The sequence below is a fragment of the Terrapene carolina genome, unplaced genomic scaffold (genome assembly GCF_002925995.2).
Source record: "Terrapene carolina triunguis isolate 2854851 unplaced genomic scaffold, T_m_triunguis-2.0 Scaffold740, whole genome shotgun sequence".
NCBI lineage: Eukaryota > Metazoa > Chordata > Testudines > Emydidae > Terrapene > Terrapene triunguis.
In genome coordinates this window covers 2,190,907-2,205,706 of record NW_020665091.1, presented here as the reverse complement: position 1 = coordinate 2,205,706, position 14,800 = coordinate 2,190,907, and the positions used below count along the sequence as shown (strand labels likewise).

General features: G+C 43.0%; 1 protein-coding gene across 3 annotated transcripts in view; it reads left to right on the top strand.

Moving 5' to 3' along the window:
• The first annotated feature begins 1,855 nt into the window (after window positions 1-1,855).
• The window catches only part of KEL (Kell metallo-endopeptidase (Kell blood group)), a 30,530-nt gene continuing 17,585 nt past the window's right edge, over window positions 1,856-14,800 (top strand). For all 3 annotated transcript variants that reach the window (XM_026660252.1, XM_026660251.1, XM_026660250.1), the window contains exons 1-5: window positions 1,856-2,027; window positions 8,010-8,151; window positions 9,844-10,047; window positions 10,913-11,037; window positions 12,117-12,263. In XM_026660252.1, the coding sequence (XP_026516037.1) occupies window positions 2,001-2,027; window positions 8,010-8,151; window positions 9,844-10,047; window positions 10,913-11,037; window positions 12,117-12,263 (645 nt within the window). In that variant the 5' untranslated portion in view covers window positions 1,856-2,000. The remainder of the gene's footprint in view (window positions 2,028-8,009; window positions 8,152-9,843; window positions 10,048-10,912; window positions 11,038-12,116; window positions 12,264-14,800) is intronic.

Sequence of the window (14,800 nt, the reverse complement as noted above, 5' to 3'; positions counted from 1 at the left end):
GAGCCTTATCAGCCAGTCTGAGGACAAATTGAGTACCTCAGTCACATGATATAAATCACTCTGTCACTTCACATTTATTCTCCCTACACTGGTTGGGGACAATAGTTTATGCTGCTCAGGGGATGACAGAGGCTGTGCTAAATAAAGCAATCATGAGGCTGAAATGAGTTACCTAGTCCCATCCCCTTATTCAGGATCCTGGTTCATTGTTCAAGGGCTCTTAATTTAAATAAGTAAGTGGTGGTTTGACATAACATCTCTCAGGTCACACAAGTCATATGTCCCTGTGTCTGTCAAATGGTTCTGAACATCCTGGGACATGATGCCCTCAGTCTCAGAGACTTGATTTGGGGTGACCCAAGAGCTATTTTCTCATACACAGCTAGTTGCGTATTCGAGGAACATTTGTAAAATGGAGCCTGAGCTGGGGGTGACACAGGGTAAAACACTGCACAAAAAGAAAACTTCTACAGGGGCCCCCATGTTCCAGGCTGTTCAGAATCATCAGATGGATATGGAGATGTATGACTTGGGGTGACCCTAGAGGTATAAGGACCTGGGAATAAGTAATTGACTTCAGCTTCCTAAGGGATCAATATCCTTATCTCATAATTATAAAACTATGAATCTGCATGTGCACTTCACGGATACACAAATAACCTCACTGTTAGATGTGGGGTGGGGGCTAATACTTGGGAAATATCTGAACGCCTGAACTGGAATCCAAGCCTATTTGTACATCCCAAAGGCAGTGTGGGAAAACAATGGCACATTCATCTGGAGAGTCTGTCAGAGTGGAGTGGTGAGGGAGGACCCTGCACTGGACCTCTGCTCAGGTCTAACCTTTCTGTAAACTCTCACCCTCCAAATAGGTCCCAGCCAGGGCCGGCGCAACCCATTAGGCGACCTAGGCAGTCGCCTAGGGTGCTGCGATTTGGGGGGCGGTGACCACGGTGGTATTTCCGCGGCAGGACCTTCTGCCGCCTCTGGAGGGGCGACATTTCGGGCCGGGACCTTCCGCCGCCTAGGGCGGTGGAAAAGCTGGCGGCGCTCCTGGTTCCAGCCACCCCTCTGTAACTGTCCTTCCCTGTCACTGAGCTTTAGGGGTCTTGGGGGAAGTAACCTAGACTCTCACTCCACTCATGAAACCTTCAAGGGACCACCAGCTGGTTTCTCAAAGCGGAGGAACCACACCTCTTAAATCTTCCCAGGAAGGGTCTTCAGGGAAGTGGGCTGCTGCTATTTTGTACCAAGCTGGAATGCACACGGGGTGTACCTGCCACCCTGGAATGGATTCTGGGTGCAGAAGGAAGAGAATCAGAATTCCATTTCTGTTCCTGCTGGAAATAGATTTTGGAGCTGTTGTAGAAGCAGCAGGAGAAGCACACCTGGATTTTTGCACCTTCTGGGGGAAGAGGAGCACCAGACTCTGTAACTCTCATTATCTTGGAGGTTAGCAGAGGCCTCAGGGCCCAGAACAGCAGGTTCAAACTGGCAGTTTGAATATCAGAGCAGGCATGTGGAGTGCAGGGAACAGCAGGGCAGCTGGGGTAGGAAGGAAGAAGTGGTGAGTTGGCCAGGGGAAAGAATTACATATTTGTGACCAACATGGGTTCCTGGCATGGCGGGGAGGGGGCAGGTGCACAGGATAACTCAGACAGATAGATAAACTGTGGTAGAACCTTGCTCTCCCAAAGGGAAGTAGAAAGCAAAAATGCACTGTCAGGGGAGGAAGGGGTGTCAGAAGGAGAAGGTGGGCGGGGAGCTGCAGAAATGTATCCATATCTCTCTCTCTCTCTCTGCCTCCTGTTTTCTTTAAGGGTGTTTTTCAAAGCCCTTTTTCCCATCTCCTCCTCCTCCTCCGAGCACTCAGCCAAGGTGGGAAGGAGAGACTATCTGTGATCTGAACTGTGTTCTTTACCAGCCCTCGGGGAGGAGTAGGGCATAAACAACCTAGCAGCAGCAGCAGTAACCACACAGGGAACAGGAGAGTCTCCACAATGAACGGCATAAGGACTCCTCAGCAGGTAGGGAAAGAATTCTAGTCCCCTACTCATATCATTTAACTCAGTTGTGCTCCCTCTCTTTTCCTTCCTCTCTATGTCTCTCTTTCACTCTTACCCTGCTCTGTGCCCTCAGGGGGTTGAACAGCTGGACTCAATTGCACTTGAGAGTTGGGGTACAAAAGAACTTGCACAGGGCCCAACACTAGGGGTTCAGGTTCCAGCATAGGGATCTACGAAGTTTGAGTTTCATCTTTGTTTAGACTTGCCTAACACACACATAGATAACTCCTGGCTCCCCATCCCTGCTGCCGGTGAGACAAGATATCAGAGTTTTCTGACTCTATATTTATCTGTATCCCCTGCTTTGCCCACATTTGTCTCTAAGAGTCTTTCTTTCCATATCTCTGTGTCAGATGAGTGAATTGCTGGGGGAGGCTCATTTTGCGCTATTCCAGTTGGTAACTGCTGCTAGAACCACCAGCTACAGTTCAGAGTAATCCCAGTGGGCAGTTTTGTCTTGGAATTGCTGTCCACAGTTAAAGGTTTTAGAAAACCGGTTCCCACTGGTGGCCATATTTAGGTTATGCTGAGACCTAAGTGAACAATTTGCAACAAATAATGTATCTGATGAGGTTTTTTTTATAGTATCCACAAATTGTTCACACACAAATTTCAGAATTCCAGATGCCCTCTTTATTCAGAATTATTTGCAATTTTTTTCAACATTTTTTTTTAGCGTGGAGATCATTCTTCAATTGCAAATATTTGCAAATTGAAAATCACGTTGTATTGGGCTAATTATATGTCATGTGGTTTTGTTTCTCTTTCCTGACTAGATGTCTTATGTAATTAATCAACATAACTGCAAATTTATAATCAAATGTACATTTGCCAAGTAGTGCTAATTTGGTTAAATATATAAGATCCAAATGGAACAGAAACAATACCATATGAGTTATGTAACTAATCAACATAACATGAATTTCAAAATATCTATTATGTTATAATTAAAGCTGTTGAATACAGCAAAAGGTAGAGTTCATAAGCCTTTGTTTGTATTCTGAATTGCTGTTCCATTTGTTCGTGTTCATACCCATTTTTATTTTCTGTTCAGGCAAATGGGCCTGTATATTTGAGGAATGGCTGTTTTACATACAAATACTCATATTCTCATGAGAACAAGAGTAGGTGTCATTCATTATTTTAATTTTTTATTGGCTGTTTTTATGCTTCACACTTTTCAGTCTTCCAGGCCAGGGTTCAGCAAACCATCTCTATTCAGCAAAGCACTTTAGTATGTACTTCACTTTCAATGTGTGCTTCAATCCCATTGGTTTTCCAGGGAGCCGGGCAGAGCCCCAAGGGACAAGAACCACTGCTTGGGGGGGTGAATGTGAGGCAGGCTTGTTCTCCAACCCACCCACTTCACCCACCGCTCCCTGGGACCTCCCATCTGCCCTGTGACAGTATTAGGATTGTAGTGCTGAGGCGGAGGGTGCTGCTGCTTGTGGCCAGTGCTCCCTCAGCAGGGCAAGGAGGAGGAGGCATTGTGCACCCATTGAATTGGGAGACTACATCCACCCCTGCATGTGATTACCATGGCAAGTCACACTTCAGGCCCACTGAATAGCAAATGATCAAAGTGAACAGTTTGTGAACAACCCAATGGCTGAAAATAATTCATTCAAGTTATTTAGAGAATACTTACAAATAATAGCCCTGATTCTCCGCTGCCTTGCATCTTTTGTTTCATCATTTACACCCGTACTAACTGAGTGCAAATTAGATGTAAAATGCTACCATTCTGCTTTGGTAGTGTTTTACACCTGCTTTGCGCTCATTTTGCACAAGTGTAAATGTTAATGACAATGGAGAACCAGGCCCAGGGAATGCATAGGCAGAAATCTGTCACAAACAGAAAAAGGGCTACATTATTTGGAGAATTTATTTGCAACAAATAATGCTACTAGCTCTAACTGTAACAGTCTCAGTTCATGTCCTCTTAGTTTATAAGTCACATGGTTCACATCCCTGAGTGGATGACTTATGTAATTAACCTACACACTGTAAATTCCAAATTTTGTATTTACTCTCAAATAATCAGTTAGAAATTAGCTTCCAGTGCTATTCAAGCATTTGGGCTGAAATGGCAAATTTGACAAGAATTATTTTTCATGGGAAGTGAATTCTATCTCTTGAGCCAGCTGCTGAAAAAGCTCTGCTTTCTTCTCTCCCAGGATTAACTCTCCAGACTAACATTTTCATAGTTTCTGATTAGACATCTATGGAGACGGACAAAGATGTTTTCTAGCACCGCACTGGTTGAAATTATGGTCAAAGATTCAGCAAAAAAATTAAAAAGATAATGAACAGTTTTGTTAAAAAAAATTCACATTGTTTTCAATTTTTGAAAAAAAAAAGGAAAAAGAAAATTAATTTTGAAAAAAATTGTTTACAATTTCTGGATCCCCTCCCACTTATATCAATTTTTACTCCTGCCCATTTTTTAAAAAGGCAACGGGGTGTAAAAATGGGGGGGGGGGGATTTTCTCTCACTATATATACACTTATTTTCATACATTTCCTGTAGTGAATAATTTAAATAAGAGATAGTGGGTTTTTTCCCCTTATTTCTCTAACTTCTTTTCCTTTCCCATCCCCCTTTTTCAGGGGAAGAAAGTTGGGAAGTAAGTAAAATAGAGAGAAACTGGGAAATTTCTAACTATTTTGAAATAAAAAATTCAAACATTTTAAGAGTTTTGGATATTTTAACATTTTTGTTTAGAAATTTTTCTAAACAAACAAGTAATCAGCAATGATATATTTATTTATATATTTATTCACAAAAAGTATTTTAATTAAACCCTATTTTGGGGGTCACATAATTTTCTTTCTTTCTTTTTTTTTTTTGTATCTGCCCAGGTGGTTACTTGGCTTGGCTTGATTCTGTGTCTAACCTTAAAGACTGAAACAGAAAATTTGAATTTGGCCATTTATTCTGTGAGGAGCTCATGAAGTAAGCAGAGCTTTGGGGAGATCTGCTTTTGTTGACACTGGAGCCTGCCTTAGCTCTGCTGAGCCGCCAACCGGACTTTTAACGGCCCGGTCAGCAGTGCTGACCGGAGCTGCCAGGGTCCCTTTTCGACTGGGCGTTCTGGTTGAAAACTGGATGCCTGGCAATCCTATCTGTATTAGCATATGTAACCTATAAATGACAGGGTTCATACCCCATTCACCCATGTCCATCCCCTACCCTGGAATATCCAGTCCCCACAACATGGAGAAGCACTGGAAATGCTGACCCACTCCTCCGTCTCCTGTAAACCATTCAGACTCCACACTCCTTCATGAATTGAAGCTAGTGATGGCTTGGAGGTAAAAGGCTCTCTATCCTCTTCCTCAATCTCCTCCAACCATACAGCCAGTTTACCCACTCACTCTTCTCTTATCTGAGGCCAGGTTGGAAGGGGCAACCTGCACATGATAGGCTCCATATCCCATTCCTCAGTCTTGTGTAAGCCATCCAACTGTCTTGCACCCCACAACTTCAGGCCAGATTGGAACAAGATGTAAAAGTCTCCATATCCCATTGCCAAATCCCTTTGAGTATCCAGACCTACCTGAGCTGAGACCAGACTGAAGCCAGACTATTTGAAAAATTCTGTAGATCAGTGGCACCCCTTCCTCCCTACAGTCCCCCAGAGCCACGGTCAAGGGTAGTTAGTTTGTGTTGGGCCATGTGTATCTAGCCATGAGAGGCAGAGGAGGCATTCCCCCATTCTGTATCTTCTTCCCACAGCACTAAGGGAGGAGATCAGTGTCCTTCCGAGCAGACCCAAGACATTGTTATTTCAAAAGTTGAATGTCATTCCTTCAAACCCAACATCAAAAACAGATAAGCTAAATCCAAAGGCTATTATTTAGGAAATATGAAGTGTTTTAGGAACATTTGTTCTTATCATGTCCCTCATTGCACAGACCCTAAAATCTCAGCTTCCTTGCATTGTTCAGAATTGTACATTTGGAGGGAGCACTCTAAATGTCTGTTTTTGTTTGTTTGCTTGCTTGCTTCTTTGTTTTAATCACTATTATTTAACAGAGGCATTATTTAATAAGGAAAATATTAATACACTGTGTGTGTAGAGTCTACTTTGAATCATAGCTTCCACAGGAAATGAAAAGTCACATCTTGCTGCTTCCTGTCTTCTTATACCACAACTTTCAGCATTTGAGGAGGAGATATAGGTACCCTTCAAAGAGCACAAGACCAGGGTAATCCAGGATTTTGAACACCTTGTAATCAGGCTGCAAACCTGAAAAACAGGGAAACATATTGCAGGGGCAAAGAGGGGGCACAAGGGATGGTTTTGGAGGGAGTGAAGGAGTTGCACACAGAAGAAAAGGGTACCCACTCCTCTCTGTTCTTAAGCCATGCAAATTCTCCCTCCCGTTCCACCCCTTCCCTGAGACTGTCTTCACTTTCAGCGTAAAACCCAGTGTGTGTTACCATCACAGTGGCATCGAAAGGTGGAAGAAAACCATTTTTCTCCCTTTGTTGTATTCTGTCTGGTCACTTTCTATGTTTTCTACCCTACATGTGCAGGCCCAGCTTCTGTCTATTTGATTTCCTTTCTCCTATTCCAAATCCTGCCTTAATTAGTTGGGGGCAGATTTTCAAAGGCACAGTTATGCACCCATTGAAAGCCAGTGGGAACTGGGCACCTAATATAATAATATAATATAATATATGGAGATATACCTATCTCATAGAACTGGAAGGGACCCCGAAAGGTCATTGAGTCCAGCCCCCTGTCTTCATTAGCAGGACCGTTCTGGAATGTCTGTCTTTGAAAATCCCACATTAACGACTGTGCTGCCTTTCAAGGATGTAAAATACTAGGTGTGCTAAGCATTATGGCCCAGATCCATAAAAATATTGAGGCAGGTTCCTAAATTTCATTGAAATCAATGGAAGTTAGAAGCCTCAATACCTTTGTGGATCTGGGGCTATAACACTGCTTTTTGCTCTTCTCCATCTATTCTATTCAGCTCTGTATAGGATCTTATATCACGCTCATCACTGTAGTGTGTGAGCAGCTTCCAGCAGATGTATGAGCACCTTCCAGTAGTGCATTAAGCAGCATGACTAACGTCTGTCATGTCTGGTTAGTTCTCTCATACTCTCCCATGGGGAGAAGAGTGTTGCACGAGAGTGTTCAGTTTGGTAGAATTTTTTGTTTAGTTTTGTGTTGTCCTTGTTGTTGCTTAAATATACTTATTGCTCTGTGTTTATGGTAAAGAAGGCAGGCTGAATAAGTGCACCTTGCACTTGAAGCAGAAGGTGGTGAGGTTTGGGATGGTCCTTAGTTTCTGGAGGAGTCCATTCCACACTCTCAAATCAGCCCCTGAGAAAGCTTTGTCTCCTGCACCGATGCATCCTTCTTTTCTATACCATCTCCACATTCCTCCTTTCCTGCCTGGGTTTTCTGTTCTTATCTTTTCTCTGCTTTTATTATGATTATTGTTTATTATTAATCATGTTTATGGCAGTAGTGCCCAAGGCCAACCAAGATTGGGCCCCCATTGTGCTGTACAAACACAGAGCAGCAGATGATCCCTGCCAAAAAGAGCTTACAGTCTGAACAGACGGGAGAGACACAGGGTGGGGGCAAGGGAGTAACACACAAGCAGAGTGAACAATGGGATGGCAGCATATTAGTGCCATGATTTTTGGGGAGGAGTTGGGAGCTCAGCTAAATGGAAAGAAAGGGAAGGATCGCTGCAGCTGGTCAGGCAGAGGTGCAGAAACTGCTGTTGAGGGTTCTGCAAGGCATGGATAGAAGCAGCTGGGGAACAGGTACAATTACTAATGTCTCTGGTTACCAGCCCTCCTGTGTCAATACTGGTAGATGGGTGGAGCTGGGAGGGCATGTGACCTGGCGTAACTTTAAAAGGAACGTTTCTCTCTTCATCTCCTCTCTTTTCCTAACTCCCCCTTTTCAGCCCTGTGAGGAGGATCCAAGAGAGGCTGCAAAGAAAGGAAGATGTCTCCGGGGGAAGAGCCTGCTCCTGTGTGCTCTCACGCTCAGCACTGGCCTTGGGTTTGCATTGCTTCTTGCCTACACCATCCTACACCAGGGCCTGGGTACAAGACATGACAGTCTTTCTCCCTTCCCTCGCACCCGACCCACCAGTGAGACCCCTTCCTCTCTCTCCTCTCCCTTCATTGCCTTTTGGGCTGAGCATCTATATGAGGCCCAAGCCCTGGAAGATTCCGAAGTCTTAGGAAAACATAAATGTCTGAAGTCAATAAATTCTAATAAAGAGATATTGTGCTACCTCTCTCCAAGCCTTCCCTGCCATGTGGAGACCTCCTCACTCCCAAGCTTCCTGCCAACCTAATGTGGCCTGGCCCAGCTTCCATGAAGAGCAGCACTGCACTTTCTAAAAGCTATTGTATTACAGTACTCTCATCCCCTCCCTCTAACTCACAGCTTCTGTATCCCTGAGCAGTATTGGTCTGTCTGTAGGTGACCCAGCAGAAATGTGGATAAGTCTAGAATTTGGGGCTGGGGCTTGGAATTGCCCCTCCTTTCCATCCCTGAATTCATAGGCCCGTCCTAGTTTTCACAGGTCCAACCAATGGAATCCTTGTATTAATAAGACAATTAGAGAGTTCCTGTCAGTGGCAGAGCTGGAAATAGAGCCCAGGAATCCAGATCCACAAGCAGTCCACTTTTCTAACCACTAGACAGATCTCTGCTATAAGGATCTATAAATATGAAGAGGTCAAGTCATACACATCCTCTTCCCCAGTTTACTTATTTTCCCCTTAGCTGGCATTTCCCTTTAACTCCTCTCCTGTCCTTTCCCCATTTGTGAGGGCTGGGGAGCCCCTCACTATAGACCCCTAGAAGTTAGAGACAGAAAGGCTATATTAGTTCAGATCTTCTCTATCTCCCACCTTTTCCCACATACATCATACCAACCAGTGAAGGTCTGAGCCCTACTTGTATATTATACATGATTTTGCTTAGGCCAGTTTTCTGTCTCAGACAATGGCCCTTCCACCCTTCACCTTGAGACATTAAGCCGCAGCCTCTGGCCTTGTCTAGACACAAACTTCCAAGGGTTTAACTAAAGATGTATTATTATTTTGACTGAAGAGTGGCTTATTTCAGCAAAAAACTGACTTAACTGGAAACCAACACAAACCACTCTCAAAACAAAATAAGAGTGTCTACCCAGGAGTTTACACAAGCTTATTAAATCAGTTTTTAAATCAACATAAGTTGGACTGGTGCAACTTTCCTTTGTAGAAAAGGTCTGACAGATGTCACTTTTGAAAAATGCTTCCTGAAATATCATTGTTCAGGTTTAGCTCTTTTCCCCTAGCTATGCCCTTCTCTTCCTTTCTGGTGTTTACACCCTTCCTAACCTTGTAGTGATTATCATATTCCCTTGGGGTCATTACTTGGCCAAACACACAGTGAATGTGGTAAGAAGATGAAAATAGGAGAAGTTTGTTGATAATCAGCTTTGTGGCCGTTTGGGTTGTGTCAAGATGGGACCTTCTCCCTGGGGTGACCATTCATCCTTTATTTTAATGGCTTCCCTTAATTGGTACTTATTGACATCCATCCATAAAGTCAAACATAGGATACACTTTATCCTCTGTTCAGCAATAATTTTTCAAAGAATCCAACACTGTGCCAAAAGCATAGAATTTTTACCACAAATAAAACTTCAAAATAACCTCTCTCCTGTATTTTCATACAGTTGTCCTGAATTTCCTTCACCCTGCTAATGATGGCTCCTGTCTTTGCTTCTTGCTCAGAACCTTGTGACACCGAGGAGTGTCTCACGCTCCTGGCCAGACTCTTGGAGGTGAGAAATGCCACCATAGACCCCTGTGAGGATTTTTATGGCTACGCCTGTGGCAACTGGGAAGCCAACCACTTGCGCACGGGGACTATGGAGTCATCAAATGTGTTTGATGTCCTGCTGGAAGAAAACCAGCTGATCCTGAAGAGGCTCTTAGGTAGGGAGGGGAGATGGATGGTGTATGTACTGCCAGCATGCTCTTCAGTCAGAGCTCTGATTACTAACATACAACAGTGCAGCCACTCCCAACAGGGACCAAACCCAACCCCTGTCACCTCTCTGTCACTGCAACCACAACCATGAATCCCAGCATGCACCAGTATGGGAATCACACCAATGGGAATAACACCATCCCCCTGTCACCACAACCCCCAACATGCATCACTACAAACTTCCCCAAAAAATGACCAAACCATTTCAGTCACCTTAGCCAGAGTAACAACCACATGGTCTCTCACTTCAGCCCCTTAAGTCCAAATCATTTTCCTGCCATCTCACACCATCACCACTGTGGAAGTAGCCACATCAATTGGTCAGCAATACAACCAACCATGCACTGACACACAACCACCCCCATGTTATCTCCCTGTCACTGCCACCAGAGCTATAACCATCCTAGATGGGAACATAAAGCTCTCTTGGGATTCTCCAGTGCTGACTTGTGACTGTATCCCTCTGTCTCCTAGAGTCTGGATGTGATCATGTCTCTCGTTACTCTCTGGGCCCCTAGAAATTATAGCAGAAACCTCCTTGCTCACTGCTAAAGCTACTACTTTGGTTTAGGTGATTGTGGGTTGTACCTTTTAGTGTGGAAGATCCAGATTTGATCTGCACTGGTGACCATGGCGTTTATCTATGCAGCTTCAGTATGCTACATTTCATCAAGGATTGTCAAACAAGCTGTAGTTCCTGCTTCAGGATGCACATTACCTCTTACCAACCCCACCTCCTCACCTGATGCTGTTTCTTGGTCTTCATTAGTTTTTGGCCCATTAGTGTTTTGTGTGCTTTCCTTTTCTCAGAGGTTCCACAGCTCAGGGTTGGAAGTTCAGCCAAGGAAAAAGCCATCCAGTTCTACCACTCCTGCATGGATACCCAACAGATAGAAGCAGAAGGGGCTCAGCCCTTGAAGGAGCTTATAAATCAGGTGATCATTGTTCACACAATACTATTTCTGAGCATATGTATACTCTTACACTTCAGAAAAGAGATCTACCAGGAAAAGGATAGAAAACAATAGGGAGAAAAATAATAATCTGCTTCATTATTTGCTCCTTCATTATTGCACTTGCCAGCACCAGGTCATTGGTGACTAAGGTGTCAGTGGTGGCAAGTTGATGGCTTCTGCCCATGGAATGAGCATAATTTGTAAATGAGGAGTCACAGCCTAATTTATAACTGACGAGACTCCATGGCACAAACAGCATTTCCCTAATAGATATGATGGGCTCAACGCTCATATTTGGCTGCCTGATTTCAGGCCCTGAATATGTATTTAGTATACCTTAATGTCCATTCAGGCACGTGCAGCCTTGCAGTTTTAGAATTCCTCCCATCCTGCAGGCAGGGATATTTTTCTTAACAGGAGCTCATGTAATTCAATAAGATCCAGTCTGCAGGATAGGAAACTCCCTGCAAAACAGATGGAATTTTGGGGCCCAAGGAATGCACCTAAATCCCCAAGTATGAAAAATGAGCCCTAACTGCCCTGCTTGAGGGTCACAGTGAAGTGTAGACACTTTCCTTTCATCCCCCTCTACCTTCTTATGTCACCTGTGGACCTCAAGTGACTTCCTCTCATCCTCTTGCCCTCCTCTGCCCTGTATAGCAATTTTATGTCATTCCATAAAGATAAAGTGACAGGGTCACTTTAGGGTCACACAGCGAGTGTGAAGATTTTCATGGGTTCTGCCCAGTCTTCTTAATTATTTGTACTGATCCTGAACCTTGGTTGTCAGATCCATGGGGGGAGATAGCTCAGTGGTTTGAGCATTGGCCTCCTAAACCCACAGTTGTAAGCTCAATTCTTGAGGGGGCCATTTGGGGATTGGTTCTGCTTTGAGCAGCAGGTTGGACTAGATGACCTCCTGACATTCTGTGATCATGTTCCATGGGGGTGGGTAGGTGGAGAGAAATTTGGAAATCAGTATCTAGCAGCTGTTCCCATTTCTCTTTCCACCAATAGTAATCAGTAAGTTCTCTCTGTTTGTCACTCTTTTTCCTCAGGTTGGTGGCTGGAACGTCACAGGCCCCGAGAAACAGACCGATTTTAACCAGACCCTGCAAACACTCATGGGCAAATACAACACTTTCCCCTTCTTCAGAGCATATGTGGGACCCAACTCTTCTGACCCCAGCACCAATATCATCCAGGTGAGAGGATCAGCAGGAGATGGCAGTTGGAAAGGACAGAGTCAGGGCAGTACCTGTGGGCCTTTAGGGTCAAATAGCTGCTTAAGCTACTGGGAGAGGCAGTGGAAATTGAACATATCTTATGAGTATTATAAACATATTAGCTCCTTAAAAAGATCTCTGCAAATCTATGCAATTAAAATAAACAAGAAGAACTGTTTTGCCATGCAGTGTGTAATTAACCCATGGAACTCACTGCTGCAGGATATCATTGATGCTACTAGATCAGGGAGACTAGAAGAGGATTAGGCACTTCCATGAACTGAACCAACACCAGCTACGTAAGGGCCAAATTGTTTTGGTCATCAATCCTCGTGAGCTGGGAGGCCAAGGAGTCCTCCATGCTCCAGTTTTATAATATTACATAATGAGGTATGTTGTGGATATTTTAAAGCCTTTGTCTGTCAGACACTGGAGACCAGATGCTATTTTATATCAGTTCATTTTCTTACATTTTCCACTCATTTCTTAATTCTGTAATTACTTTTTTAAACAATAACATAATCTTTATCATTCATTTCTGGAAATTGAGCATATGGGGAGTGGGTTAGGGTGAGCACATGCAGATAAAGTTAATTCCCTTTCTCCCACCCTTTATCTGCCCTTGTCTAGTTAGATAGTAAGCTGTCTTGGAAGGGACTGGCTCTTGTCATGTGCATAGCACAATGGGGCCCTGGTCTCAAATGGGGTCTCTTGGCATCACTTAAATAAAAATTCATAAGTTGTTGTTGTTATGTATTATATGTAATAATAATAATTAGGGCTGTCAAGCGATTAAAAAAAGGAATCATGATTAATCGCGCTATTAAAAAAATTAATTGCATGATTAATTGTGCTGTTAAACAATAATAAAATACTATTTATATAAATATTTTTGGATGTTTTCCACATTTTCAAATATATTGATTTCAATTACAACACAGAATACAAAGTATACAGTGCTCACTTTACATTTTTTTTTATTATAAATATTTGCACTGTAAAAAGAAAAGAAAGAATATTTTTCAATTCACTTAATACAAGTACTGTAGTGCAATCTCTTTATCATGAAAGTTAAACTTACACATGTAGTATTTGATGTACAAAAAATAACTGCATTCAAAAATAAAACAATGTAAAACTTTAGTGCCTACAAGTCCACTCAGTTCTACTTCTTGTTCAGCCAATTGCTCAGACAAACAAGTTTGTTTACATTTGCAGGAGATAATGCTGCACACTTCTTGTTCACCGGAAAGTGAGAACATTCAAAGGGCACTATTGTAGCCAGTGTTGCAAGATATTTATGTGCCAGATGTGCTAAAGATTCATATGTCCTTTCATGCTTCAACCACCATTCCAGGGGACATGCATCCATACTGATAATGAGTTCTGCTTGATAACAATCCAATGCAGTGCAGACCAACAGATGTTCATTTTCATCATCTGAGTCAGATGCTACCAGCAGAAGGTTTATTTTCTTTTTTGGTGGTTTGGGTTCTATATTTTCTGCATCAGAGTGTTACTCTTTTAAGACTTCTGAAAGCATGCTCCACACTTCGTCCCTCTCAGATTTTTGGAAGGCACTTAAGATTCTTAAACCTTCGGTCGAGTGCTGTAGCTACTTTTAGAAATCTCACACTGGTACCTTCTTTGCATTGTGTCAAATCTGCAGTGAAAATGTTCTTAAAACAAACAACATGCTGGGTCATCATCTGAGACTGCTATAACATGAAATATATAGCAGAATGCTGGTAAAAACACAGAGCAGGGGACATACAATTCTCCCGCAAGGAGTTCAGTCACAAATTCAATTAACGCATTATTTTTTTTAATGAGTGCCATGAGCATGGAAGCATGTCCACTGAAATGGTGGCCAAAGCATGAAGGGGCATACGAATGTTTAGCATATCTGTCATGTAAATACCATGGAATGCTGGCTTCAAAAGTGCCATGCGAATGTCTGTTCTCACTTTCAGGTGACGTTGTAAATAAGAAGTGGGCAGTACTATCTCCTGCAAATATAAACAAACTTGTTTGTCTTAGCTATTGGCTGAAGAAGAAGTAGGACTGAGTAGACTTGTAGGCTCTAAAGTTTTACATTGTTTTGTTTTTGAGTGCAGTTATGTAACAAAAAAAATCTACATTTGTAAGTTGCGCTTTCACGATAAAGAGATTGAACTACGGTACTTGTATAAGGTGAACTGAAAAATACTATTTCTTTTATTTATCATTTTTACAGTGCAAATATTTGTAATCAAAATAATATAAAGTGAACCCTGTACACTTTGTATTCTGTGTTGTAACTGAAATCAATATACAGTGAAACCCCGCTATAATGTGATGATTTGGGTCCAAAAAATTCGATCGCGATAAATGCGGGGTCGCGGTATAGCGGGGATCAGTTTCAAGCCGGTCAATTTCTCTTGGGCAGCAAGCAGGGGAGATGTGCAAGGGGCAGAGGAAGAGTGAGGAGCAGCTGGGGAGGAGAATGGCTCTTCCTGCCAAAAGGAGAAGCAGGG